General features: G+C 48.1%; 3 protein-coding genes across 6 annotated transcripts in view; 2 read left to right on the top strand and 1 right to left on the bottom strand.

Moving 5' to 3' along the window:
* Positions 1-8187, top strand: part of LOC142591376 (uncharacterized) — a 73505-nt gene extending 65318 nt beyond the window's left edge. Inside the window, exons 15-18 of the mRNA XM_075703701.1 lie at positions 3533-4161; positions 6716-6796; positions 7428-7505; positions 8143-8187. Of these exons, the coding sequence (XP_075559816.1) occupies positions 3533-4161; positions 6716-6796; positions 7428-7505; positions 8143-8187 (833 nt within the window). The remainder of the gene's footprint in view (positions 1-3532; positions 4162-6715; positions 6797-7427; positions 7506-8142) is intronic.
* A 4672-nt stretch (positions 8188-12859) lies between these two features.
* Positions 12860-16044, top strand: LOC142591012 (uncharacterized). The gene is made up of 3 exons (XM_075703388.1): positions 12860-12949; positions 14158-14291; positions 15804-16044. The coding sequence occupies exons 1-3, from the start codon at positions 12860-12862 to the stop codon at positions 15889-15891; spliced, it is 312 nt and encodes a 103-aa protein (XP_075559503.1). The 3' UTR covers positions 15892-16044.
* Positions 16045-19807: 3763 nt separating this feature from the next.
* On the bottom strand, positions 19808-22396 carry LOC142590149 (uncharacterized). 4 transcript variants are annotated; one of them, XM_075702039.1, is made up of 3 exons: positions 22041-22396; positions 21754-21925; positions 19808-20566 (listed from the first exon to the last, which is right to left on the bottom strand). In XM_075702039.1, the coding sequence occupies exons 1-3, from the start codon at positions 22074-22076 to the stop codon at positions 19869-19871; spliced, it is 906 nt and encodes a 301-aa protein (XP_075558154.1). In that variant the 5' UTR covers positions 22077-22396; the 3' UTR covers positions 19808-19868. The 4 variants fall into 4 exon arrangements, 2 of the variants coding, with proteins under 2 accessions (XP_075558154.1, XP_075558153.1); XM_075702038.1 differs by having other exon boundaries at positions 21754-21958; XR_012830050.1 differs by having other exon boundaries at positions 19809-20566; positions 21754-21932.
* Between the last annotated feature and the right edge of the window lie 506 nt (positions 22397-22902).

Below are 22902 nucleotides of genomic sequence, written 5' to 3' on the forward strand. Positions count from 1 at the left end.
ATGAGAACACAAAGGATGTTCTGACTCCTTAAAGCCATAATCTGCTGGGGTACACTTGCCTGAGCCCTCCCAAGTGCACATAGGGTCACAAGCAGTTGCCTTTATTGAATTCAAAGGACGCAGTAAGGACAACTCAATACTTTTTACTGAAACCAAACCTGGTTCCTCAGGGGCCCTGGTATCTTCAGGTACATCTTGACCCTGGCGCAAACACTCCGACGTACTATATTTAGCCTGTGGGAGGTTCTCAGTTCTAACTTCATCCAGGCCCATGCACGGCAGCTCAGAACCTTGCACGAGCCAGTCATCGCCTGCGCTGTGCTCACGCGGCACTAGTTGTGGTATGGAAGCAATATGCTCCTTGTCTTGTGACCATACCTCAGTATCTTTGCCTACAATGGCATCATTACAAGGTGTCTCTCCTTGAGACACTTTTTGGTTGCCAAGGCCTGAGGCCATGTCGGAGGGAACCCTAGGGTCGCCGCTGCACTGCTGTGCTGCATCCTCAACCGCGGATCTTATCCCTTCGGGGCAAGCATCCGCGAGTGCCTCGATGCGAACGCGCACCCTGCGAAGCTCTTCCTCCAGGCGTTCCCTCTCAGCTGCCTGTTCTGCCATTCGCCTGTCGCGCTCCCTCCGAGCTTTCTCGCATATCAGCAACCATCTCTCTTGCACCCACCTGTGCAAGTCTGCCCCATTCAAACCCAATCGCTGGGCCACGGTGGCTAAGTCAAACAGACTAATTTCTGGCTGCTTCTTGCCCAGATATGCGCCTTCCGCCTCTGCGACTTTAAGCCGTAATTGTAAATTTTTTTCCTCAAGCGCAAGTTCCTGCTTTTTAGCCTCGCGCTCCGCTGCCCGCTCTTCTCGCGCACGCGCTTCCTGCTCGTTCAGCCATGCCCTCAACTCTGCACCTTCTAGGCCCATGCGTTCGGCTAACGCTAACAAGTCTCTTGTGTTAGCCATAGTTCCTAACCTCTAGAAGAAGGATCCAAACGAACGGCTTTGTCCTGTCGCGGACGCCAATTTGTGATGACCCACTTATGGGGTAAAGGTTCGGGTACTCAATGTTTTAGCGGTTCTCTTAGGCGGAGCCTCCGAGAACCCAATTGAGGACAAAGCCGTTGGTTTGGACACACACACAAAGACTTTTAATCACACACAAAAGAAGCATAAAGCAAATAAAAAGAAACAGAAAACATGCTTAAATTACACACTCAAGAAAACAAGAACACACTTAGGGCTTTAACGAGGTTAACGAGGGCGCGAGTCTGGGCGTGCCCACAAGGGCGGGGACGCGTCGCAGTCTCGACACGGCAACGCGGCGACAAGCTGGCAGAAGGGGTGGCGCCGGTCTCACCAAGGTCGTGGCGTAGGCTGACCGACCGGGCGCCGGGAGCGCGCCAGCTCTGGCGAGGCGAGGTAACGCTGGCGGCTGGGTGGCAGGAGTGGACGGCGGCGGCGTTCTGGCCGGGCAGAGAGCTCGGGCCCGTAGCCCGACTGCTCCCCTCTCGCCCACGGGCACGGAAGCTCGAACGCCGGCCTCGGGCAGCAGGCGGCACGGCAGACGGGGGTGGCGTTCTGGCCGGGCAGCTGGCGTAGAACTCGGGCCCGAAGCCCGACTGTTCCCGTCCTGCCCACTGGCGCAAAAGCTCACCGGCCTTGAGGAGCCGACGGCACGCTCAGGTAGACGGGCGACGCACAGGAACAGGTTGGCAGGAGGCCCCGGGCGGGTGAAGTCCTGGTGGGCTCGGGTCCGGAACCCGACGGCCCGTCTTCAACGCCCGCTCCGGTGGTTGACCTCCTCCTGCCGTCGTTTCCTGGGACGATCCTGGCGTCTCCCCGGCGTCTCCCTGCGTGTCCTCTTGCGTGTCGCCCCCGTTCTGCCAGCGCACCACGCTTTTTGTCGTGGTCTGGCCGATTTGGCATTTACTGATTGGCTGCCCGACGCCCCGTGGTCTTTTCTCATTGGTTGTTTTTTTCTTTTGTTGTTTTTCCTGCGCCGCGCGTTCACGTGCCGGGTGCTCTTCGGCGTCGTCGTTTTTCCTCCTTCCAGCTCGGCGCGCGTGCACTCCGCGTCGTCTGCTCTCGACCGTCCCGAGCCCCGCACCACGTCGCGCACCACACATCACACAGACTGAACGGTACTTGCCAGGCGCGTCTTCAAGGTGTCCTGTCTCTCCGAGAACGATGTCAATCCGAAGTCACAATATACCGGCATTCCCATGCATACCACAGCGCAGCAGCGCCAGATTTCCCTCTAGGTAATAGTGAGAAACTTTATGATTGCGACGAGCGTCGAAGTTAGCGTCATAGAATGAAGTACCAGCTTATGGGCGTCTTGCGCTGGAGTTTGAGGTATAGTAGCGGCGCCTGGTGGCGGTGCGGGAAACGACATCTGGGTCGTGCCAGCTTGGGTCGTATTGAGCCCTGGCTGTGGCGAAGCACGTTTCTAGGCCGAGTTTTGCGTCGATTCGCACATTTTTATGCCCTGTTGCGAGTGCGAAAAGGCTCGTCGCTTCTGATAGACCACGCCGACCACGCTGCGAGCTCGCCGCAGCCTATAGTTTAACGAAAACGGACTCTCCGTGTGCCGTGGGACGTAATGTGGGACGTAATTCGTTTCTCCTTCCGCTAGCCACCATACTCCCGCTTTCTCTCTGCTGTCGGCTCTGTCTTGGCTCTGTTTCTGGCCGCGCGTTCGCGTTTTGCGCAGAAAAGCCGTAGCGCCGTCTGCGGACGCCGTTCTACTCACCGATGGCGCAACGTCACTATGAGACCATGATGTCAGTACTCCTCGATCGGAGGGCGGGCGATTTGAACTGCGCTAGAGGTACGCGGACGCTTCAGAACGCATTTTCTCTTAAAATAAGTCTCTCCTTGGCACGAAACAAGCGTTTCGAGGTTTCTGTGATGGTATTTAAACAGTCCACGTTGACTTAATAGTAACCTTTAGTGTCCCTTTAAACTTCGTAAAGTAGCGCCATACTTTGAAGAATGCGGTCTCCTCCTCGCGCACTCAGGCAGAGGCCGACGCCGCGTCGCTATTGGCCTAATAGCATCACGTGGGACCTCGTGCCGTGCTTCAGCGCCATTTTCGCTCGAGCAGCATCTACGGAGTCGCGAGGAGCGCATGCTGGCACCGTTGCTGCGCTCGAGCGGTGTAGGCGGCGCCACGGTCGAGGATGGAGCGTGAAAGAGAGGAGGAACGAGACGTAGTTTAAGCGGAGGAAGAGAGTGTCGCTGCTTTACGAAGTCTAGGGGTTTTACGCCCGCTGCATTGACGCCGGCGTCCAGCGGCGCGTGCGGCCCCGCAGTTCATCAGCCATCGGTGCAAATGTAGGCTGCTTTGCTGGCTTTTCCCAGCTCTACAGTCGAAACCGGCGCCGCCGATAAACGTTGCTGCATGACGTCGCACGAAAACGGCTGTAGAATTTCTTTAGCAGCTTTTGCCATTAGAAAGAAAATGAGTTTTTGACTTCTGGAATCCGAATTACATTACGGATAAACCTGGCGCCTTGCATTCTACCAGCGTACGCCTTGCGCATCGCCAGCAGACAACGGCGGGGAGGCGTCGCCTCCTCCAAGCCGCGGCATCTTGTGGCAAGCTCCGGAAGCCCTTCCAGTCGGCGAAGAAGAGCGACCGTCGCATCGTCGAAGCGCCGACACGGGGCGAAACACCCGGCGAGCGGTCACGGATTCGCGCGTAGGACGGCCGGACGCTTCGAGTCGCTGGAGCGGCGAGAGTCCAGAAGTGCACCGCAGGCGAGGACACGACGCAGGCGAAGGCAGCAACGTGACGGCGACATTGGAGGCTTTGAACCTCCCACCGATCTTCCCTCCGCGCTCCAGAAAGAGTTCACGCCGAAAGCGGTGAAGGGCATGCTGGAGCGTTTCGCGCAGTGTTCGCGCTCCAAACTGCCCTTGGTGAAGATTTTGGGCAAGGACATGGTTACAAACCTGGCAAAGGTCATCTTGGGCAAAAAAAGTCCGTGGCTGGGGTTCGTGGAGGACACGGCTGGCGCCCCAAAGTTAGAAGCCCTGGACAAATTGGGCAGCCAATGGACGGGGCTCAACGTCAGCAAGGATGCGAAGAAAACGCTCAAACTCATCGCCGAGTCACCTATCGACGCGACGCAGTTCCAGGGTCTTTCGACCGCGGTGAGTGGCAGAAACGAATGACATCATTGTGACGTCATTGTCTTTTGTATGCCTCACGTGCGTGGGCACGTACCGTGCTGCGAAATCGGCTTTGCAAATGGAGAGGTTGGATTACGGTTTATTCACTAATGCAACAAACGATCCTGTTAAATTAAGGTTAAGACCCAGGCTATGCTAGATACCTTAGTCGGGATCCACTTCGCCTCACGGTCCTATCAGAATGCGGCCGGTGCGGCTGACATACGAAGTCGGAGCATTGCGACGCACAACCGCAAGACTTGTGCGACGCAGTAGGGACACCGTAAAGATACGAGGTGCCAAATGAGCTGTGTCATTTTGTGGCGATGCTTAATTTGCAGGTGCCGCATAAACAGTTTGAATTATAACGCCACTCCGCGTGCTGTTAAGGCGCTAGCATTCTTCGGGTATTTCTTGCACTTTCTGCGGGGCCATCTATCTGTTTGTATGCTTTTATCTAACCGTTTCCCGGCCTACCTATAGGTCACTCGGTAGTCGGAGGTCGAATGGGTAGCGCATCGGGCTGCAGTGCTGAGGTAACAGGGTTTGAAACCGACCATTGGTTCAACTTGTGTCACTATGTGGCAATGCGTACCGACCTGCCGCTCTTCAACGAGCCTCTTTCGTGCGATAGGTCACTATAGACGCGGGACTAAATAAGTAGCTACCGCTGTTCGATGTCTCTTTGACGCCGACTTGGAATAGTGTGTGTGTTCCACTCGGTCTGCGCTGGTCTCCAACGAAACTCTTTGATGCCGACTTGGGTCACTGGGCCTGTCCCAGCAGGTGTGTGGCGCTCTTCAACGAACAACCTAGACGCCAACTTGAGTAAATCAGGTGACCTTATAACCCACGTCACAGTGGTTCCTCAATGACGGCAACCATACGCTTTAGCAGACTGCACCACAATTTCACTGGATGTGTGCCGCTCTACAACGGACCTATCGCTAACTTGGGTCACTGAGTATGCGCCCCGGAGTGTATGGCAACTCGGAGAACAATTATCGGCGCTCGGAGGCGCCGATGCGCCGTGATTCTTGTCCCCGTGCCTCGGCAGGGCCGCTAGCAGTTACACTTCTCTGCAGTCACTGGTTGGCGCAGCGTTTCCAGAAAAAAAAATGTGGAGGGCGCTTAAGCTTCCCCTTCAAGAGGGGAGCGCGATAGCGTTATCACACCCCGTTATATATATACATATATATATATATATATATATATATATATATATATATATATATATATATATATATATAATCGGCTATATCTACTTGCAAAGTACTCTGCGGTGACATGTGTTACGTCACAGTATCTTGAGGTTCAAGCACTCAATCAGCCGCGTTTTCGGGCATCCTCAAGTCACACTTGAAGTTCCTGCTGAATCTCGATACTTAGTTAGGTTCACCTTTGGTTCCCTCAGAATGAAGTTTCATGATCCGTAAATAATTAGCTAGAGCCCGGTAAACATTTTGAGGATGCACGACGCTACCTTGAGCTGGTGTGGCAATTATCGCTTTTGCGTCATTTCCGGCTTACGAAACTGCAGCTCATGCGACCGTAACGTTTACCGGGAAACGCTGGCGGCGAACGCAATGCACGAACGTTAGCTTTATGGTAGATACGTGGCTAGTTTCGTGTGTCGATCTCCTGCTATTCGCACATGTGACATTTCAATCTCAGAAGAGCTATCATAAGAGATTTGTCGGTGGTTTTTTTTTTCATTACATTTGTTTGTGGTGCTGCCATTCTTAAAATTCCGAGGAATAACTTTCGAGAATAAAATACAAGGTATGAGCAACTTTTGTGGTACAAGAGTGGTTGAGTGGGCGTGGTTCGTAATTACGTCCGAAACTCTTTTTGCCTTAGCGATGTCTTACGCCGGACGGCAGACGCCGACGTCGACACCGGGTAATACGCGACACGCGGTGCTTAATGCTCTCGCGTTAAAACTTCCTCTCTATGCTGAGAAGGACTTGGTATTGCAGTAGCGCAGTGTATCGAGCTGTAATTCTAATAATTACTTTTAATTACTTATAAAGAGAGCAATTTCTATCTGGCGTATCATTAAATCAATTGCATAATCCCTTCGTTATCATGGCTAATGTTCATATACTAATCGATTATATATGTCATTATGGTTAATCATCTTCGTTAGCCTCATTTTAAGTTATTTCTGCTGACATAAAGTTTCGAAATCACCGCCTTTCTTTCTTTAATTGCGTGCCTCATTGCCCTTTGACAAAGCATATATTGGGTGGTTCCTTTGGTTTGTTTCAACACGCCGTGGTGGGGACTTTGTCGTTGCTCTGCTAAGTCTGGATGTGTGGGATGAAATCCCGGTAGGGGCGGCTGCATTTGAGATGAACGCGAGCTGCAAGAACGCCCATGTACCGTGCATTGGGTTCACGCTAAATAAACTCAGGAGATCGAAACTAACCGTGGGAACACCAATACGGTGTGCCTCGTAACTATATGGTTGCTTTGGCACGGAAAGCCCGAGAACCTAATTCAGTTTTGTTTGTCTCACTTTTCCCTTGCGCAGGCTCTTACAGCAAAGACTACATTCGCAAATCTCGAAAAGACGAAAGCCGATGCGCAGGGGTACCTCTCCAAGGCAGGAACGGTAAGCTCGCCATTTCCGGTCGTTACTTCCGGTTTCATGAATTGGCATTCGTTGAACGCAGCAATGGCGCTCCGCCGAAATATGTCGCATCGAGCTTCAACTTCTGTTAAGGAATCGCGCTGCATAGATGCACGCTAACACGCCCACGTCTCTTTTCTTCTTTACACTGGGAATGGAGTTAAACATTTCTTTATCAAAAGCGTTGTTCCGGACAGAGTTGCACGGGGAAGTGTTCTTGCTTTAAGTGTTCTGTAAAACAAGAAAAAAACAATTAAAATGTTGATTAGTGCCATATTTTATAAAGGATAATGATTGCGCCTTAATATCAGTTTCTGGCAATAATATCGGTCATCAAAATCCCCTCCCCCCTCAAAAAAAAAAAAATAAAAAACACGGCGTTGTTTTAGGCGCCATGTGACGACTTTTGATGATATCCCATAACAATAACCTATTTTATTTCTCTCTCTCTCTCTCTCTCTCTCTCTCTCTCTCCCCCATATTTATGAAGGTCCCCTCCTCCTCTCCCCCCAAAAGTACGGCGTTGTTTTAGGTGCCATGTGACGACTTTTGATGATATCCCATAACAATAACCTATTTTATTTCTCTCTCTCTCTTTCTCATATTTATGAAGGCCGCCACAAGCTTACAGGAGATGATTACAGCCCTGGACAAGGCTTTACAGCGCAAGGCTGCCTTCGAAAAACAAATGGTGAGAAAGAAAAACCCAGTAAAAAATTTTGCACTACCGTAACGAAATGATTAACACACATTCCTGCGCAACCAGACGTAGCGTCGAGAGAAGAAGAAAGGCGTAGGAAACACAGGCCATGCGCCGAGTCTATTTCCTATGTTTCGCTTGTTTTCCCTGCGTTACGTCGCGCTACGCAGGCTTTTGCTACGGTTCCGCACCAACTTGCCAACCCTTTTAGACATTCTGACTATTCATACTCCGAGCAGGCGCAAACAAGTGGCATCAAGAATACTTTATTTGCGGATAGGAGTGCACGCCCTGTTTGTCATATCGCCGTGCTTGTAGCGTAATAGTAAGTGTTGCAGGCATGCTCTTTCAACTCTTTCAAGCAGAACCTTAGACACATTCGGTAGTTCACTATTGCGCAAGATGGAGTTGGTAGACTGCTGTGCGATCGCATTACTCGCGTGCTAGAACAGCGCCGAAAACAACGGTGACGTCACCTGCAATGAAGCATATCAGATAATTTTGTCTCCAGCAGTGAAGTTATATGGCACCGTCTCAACGCTTCCGCGAACAGCACAGCTTACTGTGAAGTCAGTTGAACGTACAGTGTTCGTCTTCTTTGTTATTCCGTCCTCTTCCCTTGGTTCAGTTGGGATCACAGGCCAGCACTTCCTTGTCATCATATGGCGACTGATAAATGCTGGTGTCACGTAGACAGTATCGAGAACTGTTGAAATGAAGTGCTGACGTCCGCGACCTCCCTCCCGCGTGCCCTCTCATAGCATTCAACAAGGCACGTGGATTTTAGTGGCCTTAAAAGTGATCTAGGGAAGCGTGTTATGGCCCAGCAAACGCCACTGGTTATCGATACCATGTCCCTGCGGCAACGTGCTTTCGAGAGCTCGACGTGCTGACCACATGTCTACCGTGTGCCATTCGAGCTCTGTAATTCTGACTCTGTTTGATGTGCCGCGAACACTATGCGATTGATGGCTTATGTGCGTCTGTTTTTCGGAAGCCACGACATACAATGGGGCAGGAAACGAGTGCAACATGCGCATCGCGCTGAGGTCACTCTTGAGAAGGTGGCCGTATTCGCTAGGAAAGTCAGTTGCTGTAGCTGTGAACGCGTTCAAAGCTTGAAGGCACCATTGATTAGGTGTGCCGATTTTCTTGTCATGTGCACAAACGTTTTCTTTTATTCTCTTACTGCCGGATTATTGATTTGCTTGTGCCGGTTCCGCGGAGCGTCCTGGAACAAGCTGCGATTGCTGGTGCCAGCTCACGCGGTGCCATCAAATTCTTGAGCGGTGCCTTTACCCGAGTGTCACATTGCTGCAGAGAACCTTGTTCAGAGTACCTTTCGGATGCTCTCACTCTATCATGCTCAATCACGCACTGATTTTCAGGATATCATCGCAAAAGCCGAACAGGAGCTGGCAAAAGCTGCGACGGTGGAAGGGAAAAACCTCGACGTGAGTGCGACTAACATCAATATAGCTTTGTCGCGAAACAGTTAGTGAGTGAGCAGGTTACGCCGCTTTGCTGTTTAGGCTTACATCGGTGGTCACCATACTTTTTTATATTTACCTAGAGGAAAACCTTGCGCTGCGATTTCAATGCATTCACGAAGTAATACGGAGCTAGATACCAACATTCTGTCTTGTCATAAGGTTTCTTTCATGCTTTAGCTAAACAGCATGTGAAATGCTGTTTATTTTTAAGTAATCTGTAAGAATACTTTTTATTAGGACATCGAATTTGTCTTCCATAGAAAAATTGTACCAAGTATGTTTTATCAACGTCGGAGGGCCGCTAAAGTTGGAAGGAAAACTGCAAGGTCAGCGCTTGCTCACTGAACACTACATTCAATTGTCTGTTTTACTTTCTTCGCTTTGTTTTACTTATTGCAGTAGATAACAACGAAAGATTAGTTACGGCTAACCAAGGCCTTGTAATGATTTCATTTGGATGAAGCTTTGTTTGCAAAAAATATTACCGCCTAAAGGAAATTAATGTTCGAGCGCAGCCTCGCTTATCCCACACTCCGCGATATTCGTGCTGGCACTTTTCCATCAAGCGGTGTAGTCGCATTTAATTATCCGTATCGTTGCAATAAATACTGTTGGGCCCTCTACAACCAATCGTAGCTTAGTGGACATTCAGGATCTACCCATCGCCATGTACTCTGTTGGTCTTGAATGCAGTAATTACGCTCTCGTTTTTGGAAGACTTTACTTACGTGTAACACATTGGTAGCTTGTTTAGCTGAAAGAGGACTTCGAGCGGACATTGTATTGTCGCGTAATCTATTGGCCTTCTTTCTTTTCTTTGTACTCAGATCGAGCGCAGCGTCTGATAGTTTTGCGTGTCGTGTTATGCAGGATGTCGAGTTATGCAGGATGCAGGTAATGCTCACATCCTGCATCGATGTGAGCATTACCTGCTCACATCGATGCCACCATGTGTGTTTTCGAAGCAGCGCTGTTATCACCATATCCGAGTGCGACATTTAGCTCGTTCCATCTCACTCACGAACATTTGCCGTGAGATACGCGAGTAATTGAGAACGTCGTACACTACATGTACCTCAGTGTCCCTGTTTCCCCCTTATGCGATATGCTGTAACAGATCTTTCAAGGGACAATAAATGATGGTGTTGTTGATGATGATGATCAATAGTGGTCTGATTGAGAGCCAATTCAGTTCTGGTACAGGCGACGGTGTCTGCGGTTGTCGCAGTTGTCACCACAGGTGTAGTAATTTTATTGACACACACAAGTTCGAACAATAAGGTCTCTGCATTAATGCGGTTAATTTCCTTTGGCCTTGACTCGCTCCTGCACCATTGCTGTATGAAGCCCTTTTGCCAGCGAATGTCATCAGATTGGGGATGTTGCTTAGTGGGTTCTAGCAGGCATAAAATTGTTTTGTCGAGATCGCTCGCCTGTAGGAGCGGAGGATAATATTCAGAATGCACGCCTCAAATGGTCGATAATTTCGTGAAGCATGGCGGAACGTTTCTCTAGAGATCTCAAATGGACATTTTGCATCGGCAGAAGGACTAGCCTTTACATTTGCATTGTCTTTGCAGCGGCACTGCCGTAATAACTGATAGACGGCCGACGCAACATAATATTCACATATACTGAGAACAAATTGAGACACAGTGCATACATTCTACGGTATGATAACGCGAACCATATGAAACAAAGGCTTAGCACGGGACAAGCGCTGGAAAGCACAAATGGGGAGGCAGCGCATGTCTGTTCGTGTTAGTTGTTCGTATGTTTCCGATCGCATGCTTAAAGCATTAAAGCTGGAAGGCTGTACCATATCTTCCAGCTTCGCGGACATTTTTCTGTATGTCTTACTGTCTGTATCTTGCATTTTATGTAATATGTATGGACGATGTACTCCTCAGGCTCATAGACAGAACTGTTGACTTGGAAAGCGTCCACGTATCTGAGCTCTCAGAGACACAAACGCTTTCTAAGTCAGCTTTCCTTAGCGACCAGCACGCTACAGAAGTGATGAAGGGTCACCTCCATGCACTTTATGAAATTGATCATCTCCTTAATCCTTGAAGTCGTAAAGGTGGCTTCTCCTTGCCTAGAAAAAAAAAGTATCGTACCATATTGCGTGATAAAGTTACATGCTTTTGTGACATCTTGCATTTTAATGTCATTTCGCGGTGTTCGTTAAAATACCTGTGCATTTCGTCCTTCCTAAAGGTACATCGCGCAAGTATCAGTTATAAGCGTCAAGTGTTGGGCAGGCTAATAACATATCCGAACTGTTCATCTTCCATTCAGTGATGCGCTAATTCAACTTGATATCCTGGATAAATATTTCACGCGTAACCGCTTCTGAGTTGATTTCGAGAAAGGAAACAGTTCATTGCGACGATTGTGAAACAAACGGTGTTGCGAGGATATGGGCGGCCTGTAGAAAGTGCCAATTTGTTGGTTTTATACCAGGATTATCAGCTAGTTAACGGCAAACGCACTAGGGATGACCAAAACTATTATCCGTGTGAATCCACGACATAGAGCTTTCGATGGCTTACAGGCCTGGATCAAAGAGAAAGTGGCTAACTGGAGCAGCATGGAAGCGGGAATGCAAGGTGCCGCCGACAGGGTTCTCGCCGTCACCGCGAAGGCGAAGACTGGCTTGAAGAGCGACGTCACGCAATTCTACGAGCACGTCAAGGAACAGGCAAGGATTTGCTATTACTGAGGCTGCGCAGCGCTCTCAAACTGTAGATTGCTGCGTGGGGCTTCACTTTAAGCCCTTGAACTTGCATGAAGATGCGATTTTTTCACATTTTATACGTAACCAATGCGTTACTTATCTCCAATAACGACAACATCCAGCAGAGATTCGTGCGATGGAATATTTATCGTCATGCCTAATGTTGACAACTACTGGATTAAAGAAACTGTACCTAAAGTGGCAACGAAAGCTTAGACCTTGTGAAAAAAGGCCTATTAGCTTAAAAGAGCGTGGAGATAGAGCAGCCTACGTGCAAAACTGCACGTGTGAAAAGCGAGCTGATGCGTTACCGAAAGCTCGCAAGTGATTACGTTTATGATACCGACACAGCAGAAAGACTTCGCCATAACCGCTCGCCAGAAATCACTCAGAAAAGAGAACTTTGAGAACGAACCGCGGCTTCTTGGCATGACCTCCGAGACCTGAAACCAGCCGCGGTGCGCTGGCAATCTCTGAGGCTATTGTTTTGAATTTTCGCCATACCCGCCAGCTACTAGACGCGCGAGGTTTCTGCTTACGGGTTGTTCGATTGCTGTTAACGGTAAAGTTAAACAATGACCCGCGCTGCCGCTTTGCATGTTTACTTCGGTAGCATATGATACTCATATGTAATGAATTTAGCAAAAGGATTTTCTTTTGTAGTAGCACGATAATTTGTGCTACGTAGTTAATGCCCACGTAGATTTTCATAGCCTCAATACATCTTTTCGATCGAGAATGTGTAACCTAATTATCCAAGTCATCGAGCCTGTAATGAATTAGGATAAAAAGCGCTGGTTACATAAAAAAACTCGAAAAATGTCCTTATCGAAAGTACCATATTCAGAGCACATTCGTGGGTCCACTGCTCTGTGTAGGTAGCCTTGCTGCAGTAAACGCTACTTTTCCCGGTGCGATCGCAAGTCGCAACGGACATGCTTTCTTGGTGAAAGCGCTCATCCTTAATGATGACACAAGTGTCTCATGTGTGGACAGACAACGCTATGAGTTTTCAAACATGCTATCAACGCATAATGTCAATCGATATTTAAGCAGGCTAATACGTCGGTCTTCTTGCGAAAATTCTTGGTTTGATGTATTAACGTTCACAGATGCACGAGCACATTGGCGATTGCCGGCCGTTCTACGTGCTGTACATATCGACCGTCAACGCAGCCTGCGACCAGGGCGTCCGACTGCTGGTAAGTTATATCATATATTCTTATCATTCGTTGTGAACTCGAAGATACCGCGACACTCTCTTGGTCCTGTGTGCTTTATTCCTGTTGCGCTTTATATTGAGGATGCCAAATAACCGACGAAACATCAGAACCAGGTGAAGGCTCAAAATGAGACCTATTTTTCATGATGCAAGACGTTTTTGTCCACTCGAAGCTGTTAAGTAATCGTTCATAGCTGGCGCTGCAGAAACCGGCGTTCTTTAAAAAATTCTCACATTTCACCTAACCTGCTCGAAAATTCTTCAGAGCCCTTGCGTTCAAACAGAGAAAGGATGCGGAGGAAATATTTTATCTTCTACGTTTTACGCCAGGCTAGTTTTGTCTCTAAGAGTTTCATGAGCTAAGTACACGTGTGAAAAGTTATATTGAAGACTGCCTTAATTATATTTTTCTATAGCGGCAGCCCTAAATGTTCGCCAGTTATCTTCGCTACTAGCTTAGCTGCTTATGTCCGCAGACACGCCACCTGCTTTTAGTATAAGCTGGCAGATCCGCCTCCTTTATGACTGCCCGTTTGGACGACTATCTGTGCTGGATAGCAGCTGTCATTGGCGGCTACAGATATTACGGTTAAACGAAGTAGTTTGTGTGAAGAGGAAGCTGCAGCTTCGGAGCTGCAATGCAAATACATCGGAACTGAGAAAGCAATCTTTTTTGGGCAACCACTGCACCAATGCTTATGGAGTTTGTTGCCTTATCAAAAGAAAAAAAAAACGCTTACGTATAGTGACTGTTAGAGGCAGATTTTTTATTTAGTACAAACTTTTTAAAAGAACTTTAAACACGGCGAAATTAAGAAAAGAAAAAAAAACTTTACTATCATGTTTACAACTAACTCGCCAATAAAACGTTATACCCAATTTCTGTAAACTGCACTTAATAATACATACAAAGCGGCTAAATTGATGTATTATACACTGCTCTGAAATATACCACTAACTTCAGTCGGTTCGATTCCACCATTCAGCAGACGAATTCAGAAGGTTTAAAAAATTGTTTCGTGGGCTTTGAGCATAGGCGGTGCGAAGTAAGGCTCAACTGGTCAAATGAAATCGTGCAACCCACCACCAGGATTGTTCCCACGTGCCTCGCACTGCATTGGAGGGTCAGATCTCAGTGAGCCGATCAGCCTGCGCATAAGGCGAGCGAATTTCCATTCTTCCACACAGGCCGCCTACTGGTCCAGCGTCTGGTGGTTCATGGTACTCGGTGTGCCGTCCGTGGTGGTCGCCCTCACGCTCTCCGCCCATTTCGCCAGGGCCGCCGTCCAGGCGGAAGTCACCAAGGACTCGCTCGTGCAAAAGTAACAACGCCTGTGCTTTCTTTGTGACGAGAAGACGGGAGTCAAATTAACCTGAAGGAGGAATAGGTCTTTCACGTTGTCTTTCAGCACGCGGGGATGGCCGACACGATAACTGAGACGATCAGGAAGAAATGGAGCTGAATAGGCCATGTATATTGTGAAGAAGATACTTTCTTACATGTTGGAGACATAGAATGAATACCAACAAAGCGAAGCGCGCTCAAAGACGCCACAGTGCTACATGTGTCGTGATAAACTTAGAGTGTTGCCGCCAAATATGTAGTCGACTGAGGGCGCATAGGTGTAAATTATTGGATAATACTTGGAAACGGCCTTGTTCCTACAGCGGGTGGAACTGATGATGATGATTTGCCAATTTATCACTGCAGCGCCGATAGTCACCGAGGCGTTGCCCGGCCTATATGGTGCTACTAGCAGGTTGAAAAATCGTGTTTGCGGATACACAACATAACGCGGCAGCATACAAAATGAGAGACAGAGCATTTCGAAGTTACCGGCCGCGTCAGTTAGCTGTATAGTTTCTGCATTTGAATCGGGTCTTCTTGGCAGTACATTCATCCTTTACTGCACCAGAAGTAGTTATCCCGCCTTTTGATTCTCCGACCCTTCATTGCAACATACGAGACTCCGCAGCCTCCAAGGTTTACCAGATCGTTTTCCCCCGAGTGGCAATGCCTGCTTTTCGTCAAACGAATAATACTGCGGTAGCTTTCCCTCGCACCTAGGCGCGAGGCTGCGATCTTATTTCGCTTGGACTTTATACGAAACTTCACGGCAACGCCGCCGACGGGGCTAAAATTTGCGCAGGGTGTCCACATAATTGAAAGAGAGTTGAGTGTCCGAAGGCAGAATTCCAAAGTGATTAGCCCGACGCTTTAGTCATTAGTTAATAACATAAGGTAGCGCATAGGCACAATCGTAAAGGAGAGACAGAGACACGCGTCACAGGTGTTATGACGCGTGTCTCTGCCTCCTCGGCCACCAATCAGGCTTAGCAAGGCAACGCCCTCTGTCGCCGTTAACCCGCTGCGTTTGCTCGACCAATGCGCACAAGGCAGGCCCGATCGATGGCGCATCAAGCTGTAACATTGTTTCCAGATGACCGGCGACGTTGGTTCGTGGCGTCTAGCATTGGGCTCCGGTAGCTGCAGATGTTGTCGCCTTTGCAACAATTCCTGGTTAACGCGATCTACTACGAACCACGACTACTCAGCGGCGTAGAAAAACGAAAAATCCAGTGTTACAGCGCAGTGCAACGATGAACGACCAATTGCCATTGTTGGAATGGGAACACGTGCTTCGGTGCTTTCGAATAAATATCCGTGTTTTTATTTTCTATTTCTACACTTGGGCAATCGTTAAGTGTAGGCAAGGTCTACAATTGAACAGGAGTGTACTTGCCACTGCATCTTTAGGCTTCACTGATTACAGCATCTTTCTTTAAATTCATGGATAGGGTGCTATGCCCTTGTTTTTTTTTTTCTTTTTCAGAACAATCCCCACTGCACCTGCATCCGTGGAGGCAGTTGCTGATCCACCTGTCAACCCTGCGGGCCCCGGCCATGCAACTGGAACATGAATAAACGGCTGAGTGATCAGCTGAGAGTTGCGTATGGCCCCTTGCAAAGTACTGAACGACGACACTATCCATACGTTGCACTATGGCTTGCGACGTTGTGGTAGTAAAAACTGTCGACTGACTGGCGACTTACTTATGCTGATGAGTTATTGGGCTTGCCATTCGAAATTAACATTTTCAGCACGATTTACCGTTACCGCAAAAAAAGCAAACTAAACATTTGGGAAGTGTGTTTACAAGGATGGATATGCTCAAGAAACGAGTATCTTGTTTTGTAACTTCATTTATGTTGACAGTTTGACCCGGCCCTGTAAAAAATCGCCTCTGGTCTTTTTATTCATGGTAGCTGGAACTAGTAGGCACTGGAGACATTTTCAATGTTTACGCGGTTCCAAGAAAAGTTGATTTTTGTCTAAACATTGCTCTTTGTAAAGCATTATTTATTCCTCCTCTTAGTGAAAGTTTATTGAAAAGTGTTTCTTTTTTCAAATCGTTATTCCTTTAGCTTCTTTCTTCATGTTTTTCTGACGGGTTACGAAAGTGCTGGCTTGTGTTTTGTTTGATTTTCTGTTTTCAGCTGCCTGACGTTTAATTGCGATTGCGAAGTTGTCAAATGTATGCGCTTTTTTTGTATGCTCGCTGCCAGAAATCTCATCACCACACTTTTGTATCTAAATTTTTTTTAAAATCTCTACCATTCTTGCTTTTATTCTTCTCGAGAACTTGTACGAATGTATTCTTTATTTTCCTTTTTTGCGATAACACTCTTTTGTTGATTTCTACACCCTATCGAAATGATTATGAATTGCATCAATAAATGATACAGTAAAGCATGCAATAAAATTGAGAACTGAGAAACTATGAATAAATAGTTGTGTCAAGCTTTGCTTCAGTAGTGAATACATTGGTTTAGCCCCTCTAATACTACGAAGTAGGTGTTACGAAGTAATTTTGTGGGAAACTATTGCAAAGTTGTTTCCGACATGGTAGTTGTCTAACGCTACCTTTACCACCAAAAATGTGGACAGAAAAAATTACTGCACTCATTTTTCGAATAGTTAACATGTTTTTGCTTCCAAGTCCTGGCAGTCCCACTGGACCAGCCAGTGCCTAGGAGAGAGCGGGTGCCACAGGTGAAGGAGTACCTACTGCTCCTCCTCAATAACACTGTCATGTCAGGCGCCTTCTGGCATCTACAGTTAGTTTCGTTTTCCATCAGCCGATTCATTCCCAGCTAGAGCACGTTCAAAGCGCAGAATAAAACTTGACACGGACAAGCACACACTCGCAACTGACGACGCTTCATAAGGCGATTAGACAATTCCCAAGCAATACGATGAATTGCGCGTATCATATCCGACGACAAAGTAAATGACCATCTCTTCGTTAAAAATAGACTTTTCGCACAGTAGAACAACTTGTGTTCCGATGTAGGAGAATGGTAAGGCCCTTGACCGGAAGTTTCTTGGGGCCGCGCTATCGCGGCTGTTATGGCGACAGTGAAACCGTCTATACGCTTCTCGCACCGTTTGGATAAGGCGTCCAAAGGGTGCACTTACATGTCAAACGCACTTGTATGTCCCCTAAAGCTGCGGCCAAAGCTTCCTGTCGTCCGCCCAGTTGCCGTCTACAGTATCGGCTGAAACAGAGGTTTGGTCAGACGCACCGGTGTCGTGTACACGCATTCTACACGCCGAGGAAACGAAGGAAGCTGAGGAAACCAGTGTACGCGTTGCCATGGGATCCAACATGATGCTGCCCATGGGATCGCCAAGAAAATGGTCTAGACAAGCGTCATTTCATTTATTTCATTTTATTAAACCCTGGAGGTTTATTCGGCAAAACAGAGGGTGGCGGGCGCTTCTGCCACATGAAACAAAAATATATATGTACAAGGCATTTCCTAATGAAAAATTTGTATGAGAATGCTATGAGAAATGAACGAGATGTATGCATATCGCACAGATTTGGCGAGAAGTGTACGATATGCTATGCATATTGAACGAGATTACGTAGTAAATGTGCGAGGTCTGTATGATGTGCTACGCAGACTTTTGCGAAGTGCACGAGATATATGCGATGCGCTATGAGAATGCGTCGAGCACGTACGAGATGGGTGCGATGTGCGGCGTAGACCTAACGAGATTACGTATGAGGTGTCTGAGATGGCATGTGATGTGTGTGTGCCCACTGTAGTCGTATGAACAACGTGATCTTTGAGGATGACAACGAACTGGAACGAAGAACTATGTGGGGCAAAGTGGAAGGTGTCTCAACGAGCGTTTAAAGGAACACCGGTATAATGTAGCAGAAAAGCGGGGTGGGTTCCTTGACGCCCACTGCAGGCATTGCAGCTACACTGTCGCCGGGGTGGATGATGGTGACCACTCGACGTGTGCTCCAGCATACAGAGACTGCTCTATTGTGGGAAAAGACCGAGGTAGGATCACTCGCGAAATTAGAGCAGAAATGATTGATAGGCTTCGCGATAACTGTGTGTCTAAACCATTAATAGCCCTTTCCCGCAAGGAGTTATCGTACCTACGCAATAGTGTTTAAGGGTTCTTTTTTTGCAAACAGCGCATGTATGATGTACGCGAAAAAGTTATATATATGTATGGGTCATATATATGTATGGGTCCCTTGCTCGAAATAAAGATGGTTGCAAGTTAGCGCCTGTGTGTGTCAGTCTCTATAAGCCTCACGATGTCTTACCAACAAGCCGAAATCACTGCTTTACAACCTTTTCGTAAGCCTCCAGGTTTCTCCGCCGTAGGAGATAATGGGAACCTGCTGTTCATGATATGAGAATGCCTGCCTAACCGCACCCCATCCCATTCTTATTCTTCTGATTATTCCAGTGTCATGATCTGGATCCGCGGTCACTACCTCCCCGATGCAGTTGTATTCCCTTACCACTTCCAATGCCTCGCTACCTATCGTAAACTGCTGTTCTCTTACGAGACTCTTAAACATTACTTCTGTAGATTATTTTTAGACCCACGCTTCTGCTTTGCCCGTCCAGGTCGGCGAGCATGCATTGCAATTGGTCCCCTGAGTTACTAAGCAAGGCAATATCAGCGAATCGCAAGTTGCTAAGGTATTCTCCATGAACTCAGCATACCTCCTCGGCAGAGGATAAATTTAAGGAACTGTCTTCCTCATTGCAGCACGGTACATTCGCAGGGGCACATAACTACTTAGCCAAGTTGGCGTCAAAGACGTTTATTGAAGAGTTGCGCACACCTAGTGGGACATACCTGGTGACCTACGTTGGCATCAAAGGGGTTTATTGGAGACCATCACAGACCGAGTGAAACCTACCCAGTACACAAAATCGGCGTCAGATTTATCGAAAAACAGTGCCTACCCACTCCGGCGTCTGTAGCGACCCGTGTCGGCAAGGAAGAGGTTCGTCAAAGAGCGGCACGCACGCACACATTTCCACACACTCAGTGACCCCAATTGGTCCGATGGTTGGTCTCTAACCCTGTTACCTCAACACAGCAGGCCCATGCAGATGCCGAGGATTGACAAACTTGCACACAAACATATATAGATGGGTGGCCCCGGGAAAGTGCGCGAAGTGCAAAAAAAAAAGAAGAAAAATGCTAGCGCATTAAGAGGACGCAGAGTCGCGTTAAATTTCTGAGTGCTTATGCGGCACTTGCAAATTGCCTTCACCACAAATTCCTCAGCTCATTTGCCACCTTGTGCCCTCGCGGTAACATTATTGCTGCGCACTTACTTACAGAATGCGGCCACACCAGACGTATTCTGATATGCTTAGGACGCGAAAGGTATTATCCTTTGAGTGCACGATAAAGAAACAACAGGTAGCCAAAATTATCCATGAGCCTGACTAAGGTGTCTAGCATAGTCTGGGTGCTGCCTAATTATGACGATAAACTTACTTTGCAAATTTTGATTGAACGGGAGCGTTTATTGCGCTAGTGAATGAACCGAAATCAAACCTCTCAGTATATAAAGCCCATTTTTTCAGCATCGTATAGAGCAAAGCACACGCAGCCGCGAAAAATAGAATTAACGTCACATTGATGCCATTCGTTTGTGCCATTCACGGCAGTCGAAAGTTTCTTTAATTCTGTCACATCGATGCGTGACTTGAACACGTTGAGCTGCTTCTTCAGATTCTGGCCGATGTTGAGAACTGACCATGGGCTGGCAAATTTGTCCACGGCTTCGAGTTTGGGGGCGCCAGCTGTGTCGTCGACGAGCCCCAGCCACGGACTATCTTCGCGTAAGGTGACCCTCGCCAGGTCTGCAACCAAATCCTTGCGCAAAAGCTTGAACATTGGCAGGTTAGCCTGCGAACACTGTGCAAAGCGTTCCAGCATCCCCTCGAGTGCTTTCGGCGTGAATTGTTTGTGGAGCCTAGAGGGGAGATCGGCGGGACGTTCAAAGCCTCCAATGTTGTGCTTGCCTTGTTGCCTTCGGTTCAGGTGTCTCCTCGCCTGATGTCCATGTCCGGCCGTCGCACGCGCGAACCCGTGACCGCTCGCCGCGTGCTTCACACCGTGCCGGCGCTTCGACGAAGCCACGGTCGCGCTTTTTTCCCGCCCGGAGGAGCTTCCGACAGTTGGCAAAAGATGGCGCGGCTTTGAGGCGGCGCCGCCTCCCCGTCGTCTGTCGGCGATGCGCAAGGCTTGCATCACTGGCAGAACGAAAAGCGTCAGAGTTATCCATAATGTAATTTGCATTGGAGAATTTAGAAGCTTGTTTGCTTTCGGAAGAACTGTTCAAAAATTATTCTACAGCAGTTTTTGTGCGAGTTCAGCAATATTTATCGGCGTGGCAGATTTGAAATGTAAAGCATGGAACAGCCAGCAGAGCAGCCCACATTGCCGCAACGGCTTATGAACTGCCGTTAGCTCCGCGATGCCGCACGCCGGCGTCAACAGAGCGGGTGCAGCATATAGAGACATTCATTGCAATAGCGGGCTGCATAGAAGGGCTAAACTCGAACATAGAAAATCGTTTGAATGGAGGTTGGTGTGGCGGAAAGTGGGACACTGGATATAGTTACGACATTTAACTATTATTTAGATTCCGCGCAGAGCCAAACCAGATCCTTAGAACTGAAAGGTATGACATCTCAATTTCACATGTTTGTTGTCTTTGTTTTGCCGGTTGTTAGCAATTACATAGATCTGCGAATGATGAGAGACATCTGTTCGCATATCTGCTATAGTGCCTCAGTATTTGCGGCACTCAACTGCTAAGTGTGAGGTCCAGGGTTCGATTCCCGGCCGCCATTTGAATCAGAAAATAATGCAAACAGCGCTTATGGACCTCAATTTATGTGTATGCTAAAAAATTTACGGTTGACAAAACCATGTGACCGGTGCAGTTTATGCAAAGCCCAAGGACCCGCCATCGCATGTACAAAGCGACACGCTCATCGTAAATACCCGAAGCATGCTTAATAAGTTGTCGGTGCCACGGTTCCAGCGCTGCGGTTCCGCTTGAGACAGGAAAACACATTGTCAGTAAAGATACTCGAAAACTTCGCCCCGTATTATAGAACGCTTCACCACTCCCCATTCCACATTGACCCAAAACATTGTATGGCAGCGCCGCACTTTGATAGAGATAAAGAACTCGATTGCATTGATGTACGTCAATCGCATTCCACGGTAATACTGTAGCGAAATATTGCCTTGCACGTGCTCAGGAATCTTTCGTAAAAACTCATGAGGGAATCTGTAATTATCAAACACGTTTATGTCAATATAGCCGCCGAGTGTTCCAGCATGCCCTTGAGTGCTTTCGGCGTGAATTGTTTGTGCAGCCTAGAGGGGAGATCGCCGGGACGTTCAAAGCCTCCAATGTTGTGCTTGCCTTGTTGCCTTCGGTTGAGGTGTCTCCTCGCCTGATGTCCATGTCTAGCCGTCGCACGCGCGAACCCGTGACCACTCGCCGCGTGCTTCACACCGTGCCGGCGCTTCCATGGTCGCTCTTCTTTCCCGCCCGGAGGAGCTTCCGACAGTTGGCAAAAGATGGCAAAAGAGCCCTGCATTCTCGATTCGAGGGATAGCACTGCGTTCTATTCGGAACAGTTGAGGAAGACCATCGAGGCGAGATTCGTTAGATATGGCGAAGTCACTGTACTCACAATAGGAATTTACTTTCTGTGTCGTCCTTGTGTAAAGCCGCAGAGCCATGGTCTGCCTCCTTGGAAGGAAAATAGAAAGGCACAGTGCCCGTGAAGCTCGCCGTAATTATTAGGGTACAGTGGTTTGGTTTGAGAATGCACATGTTGGACCACTGTTGGGCCCAAGCTTGCGCGCAAAGTGAGTAAAAAGTCTTTCTGACAAGATCTGCTCGTCGCACATTGCTTCTGGCGATCTCCACAAAGCTTGTTTCTAGGGCTGCCCATACAATCCAATTTGCGACTAACTGATTAACACTTTAATTGCGTTAAGTGTTATAGAGCGAGAAATCGGTTAAGGTGACGCGGGTAAACTTGAACAGGTGTCCGTAGCTGCGGTTACACGAAGGGATGTTCATCAAGGACGAACACAGTCCCTCAGTGAAACCATCGGCTACAAAGCCAGCTCTTTTTCTACCACTGTGGGAAACTTCAAACTGGATGTATGTATGTCAGCACGAATGGCAAGTGCCAATTATTGCATGTAGATAACCCGAGCTCACGGTGAGATAAATTGAGGAAGTATTCATACTACAACTTGAGGGGACGGATAAGGTGCATCTGTCGACCAATACATATACGGCATGCTAGGTGCGTTAAACTGTGTGACACTTCCTAGAAATCGCGCATCCATAGCTTTCAGACTAAAACCACCTTGTGATCCTATACGCTGATTACCTTCCTCTCAATAAACCCATACAACCAACATGTGTGAATGTCACCCGGTTCTTCAGTGGTGTTTTCTTGAGAAGCAATGATTAAGTTGCCACCCACCACTTGGTGCCCAACACCAGCAAGTTGTTTATTCGTATCATTTTCCTTTATCTTATTTTTACAGT

This window comes from Dermacentor variabilis, chromosome 8 (assembly GCF_050947875.1).
Source record: "Dermacentor variabilis isolate Ectoservices chromosome 8, ASM5094787v1, whole genome shotgun sequence".
Taxonomy (NCBI): Eukaryota; Metazoa; Arthropoda; class Arachnida; order Ixodida; family Ixodidae; genus Dermacentor; species Dermacentor variabilis.

Bases quoted from the DNA above. Each gene is read 5' to 3' on its own strand.
- LOC142591012 (XM_075703388.1), top strand. From the start codon at position 12,860: ATGCACGAGCACATTGGCGATTGCCGGCCGTTCTACGTGCTGTACATA. The intron at 12,950-14,157 runs GTAAGTTATATC...TCTTCCACACAG, and splicing joins ACCAGGGCGTCCGACTGCTG to GCCGCCTACTGGTCCAGCGT. The intron at 14,292-15,803 runs GTAACAACGCCT...TTTCTTTTTCAG, and splicing joins AAGGACTCGCTCGTGCAAAA to AACAATCCCCACTGCACCTG.
- LOC142590149 (XM_075702038.1), bottom strand. From the start codon at position 22,076: ATGGCTCTGCGGCTTTACACAAGGACGACACAGAAA. The intron at 21,959-22,040 runs GTAAATTCCTAT...TGTTCCGAATAG, and splicing joins ACACAAGGACGACACAGAAA to AACGCAGTGCTATCCCTCGA. The intron at 20,567-21,753 runs GCAAGCACAACA...TCGTTCTGCCAG, and splicing joins CCTCAACCGAAGGCAACAAG to TGATGCAAGCCTTGCGCATC.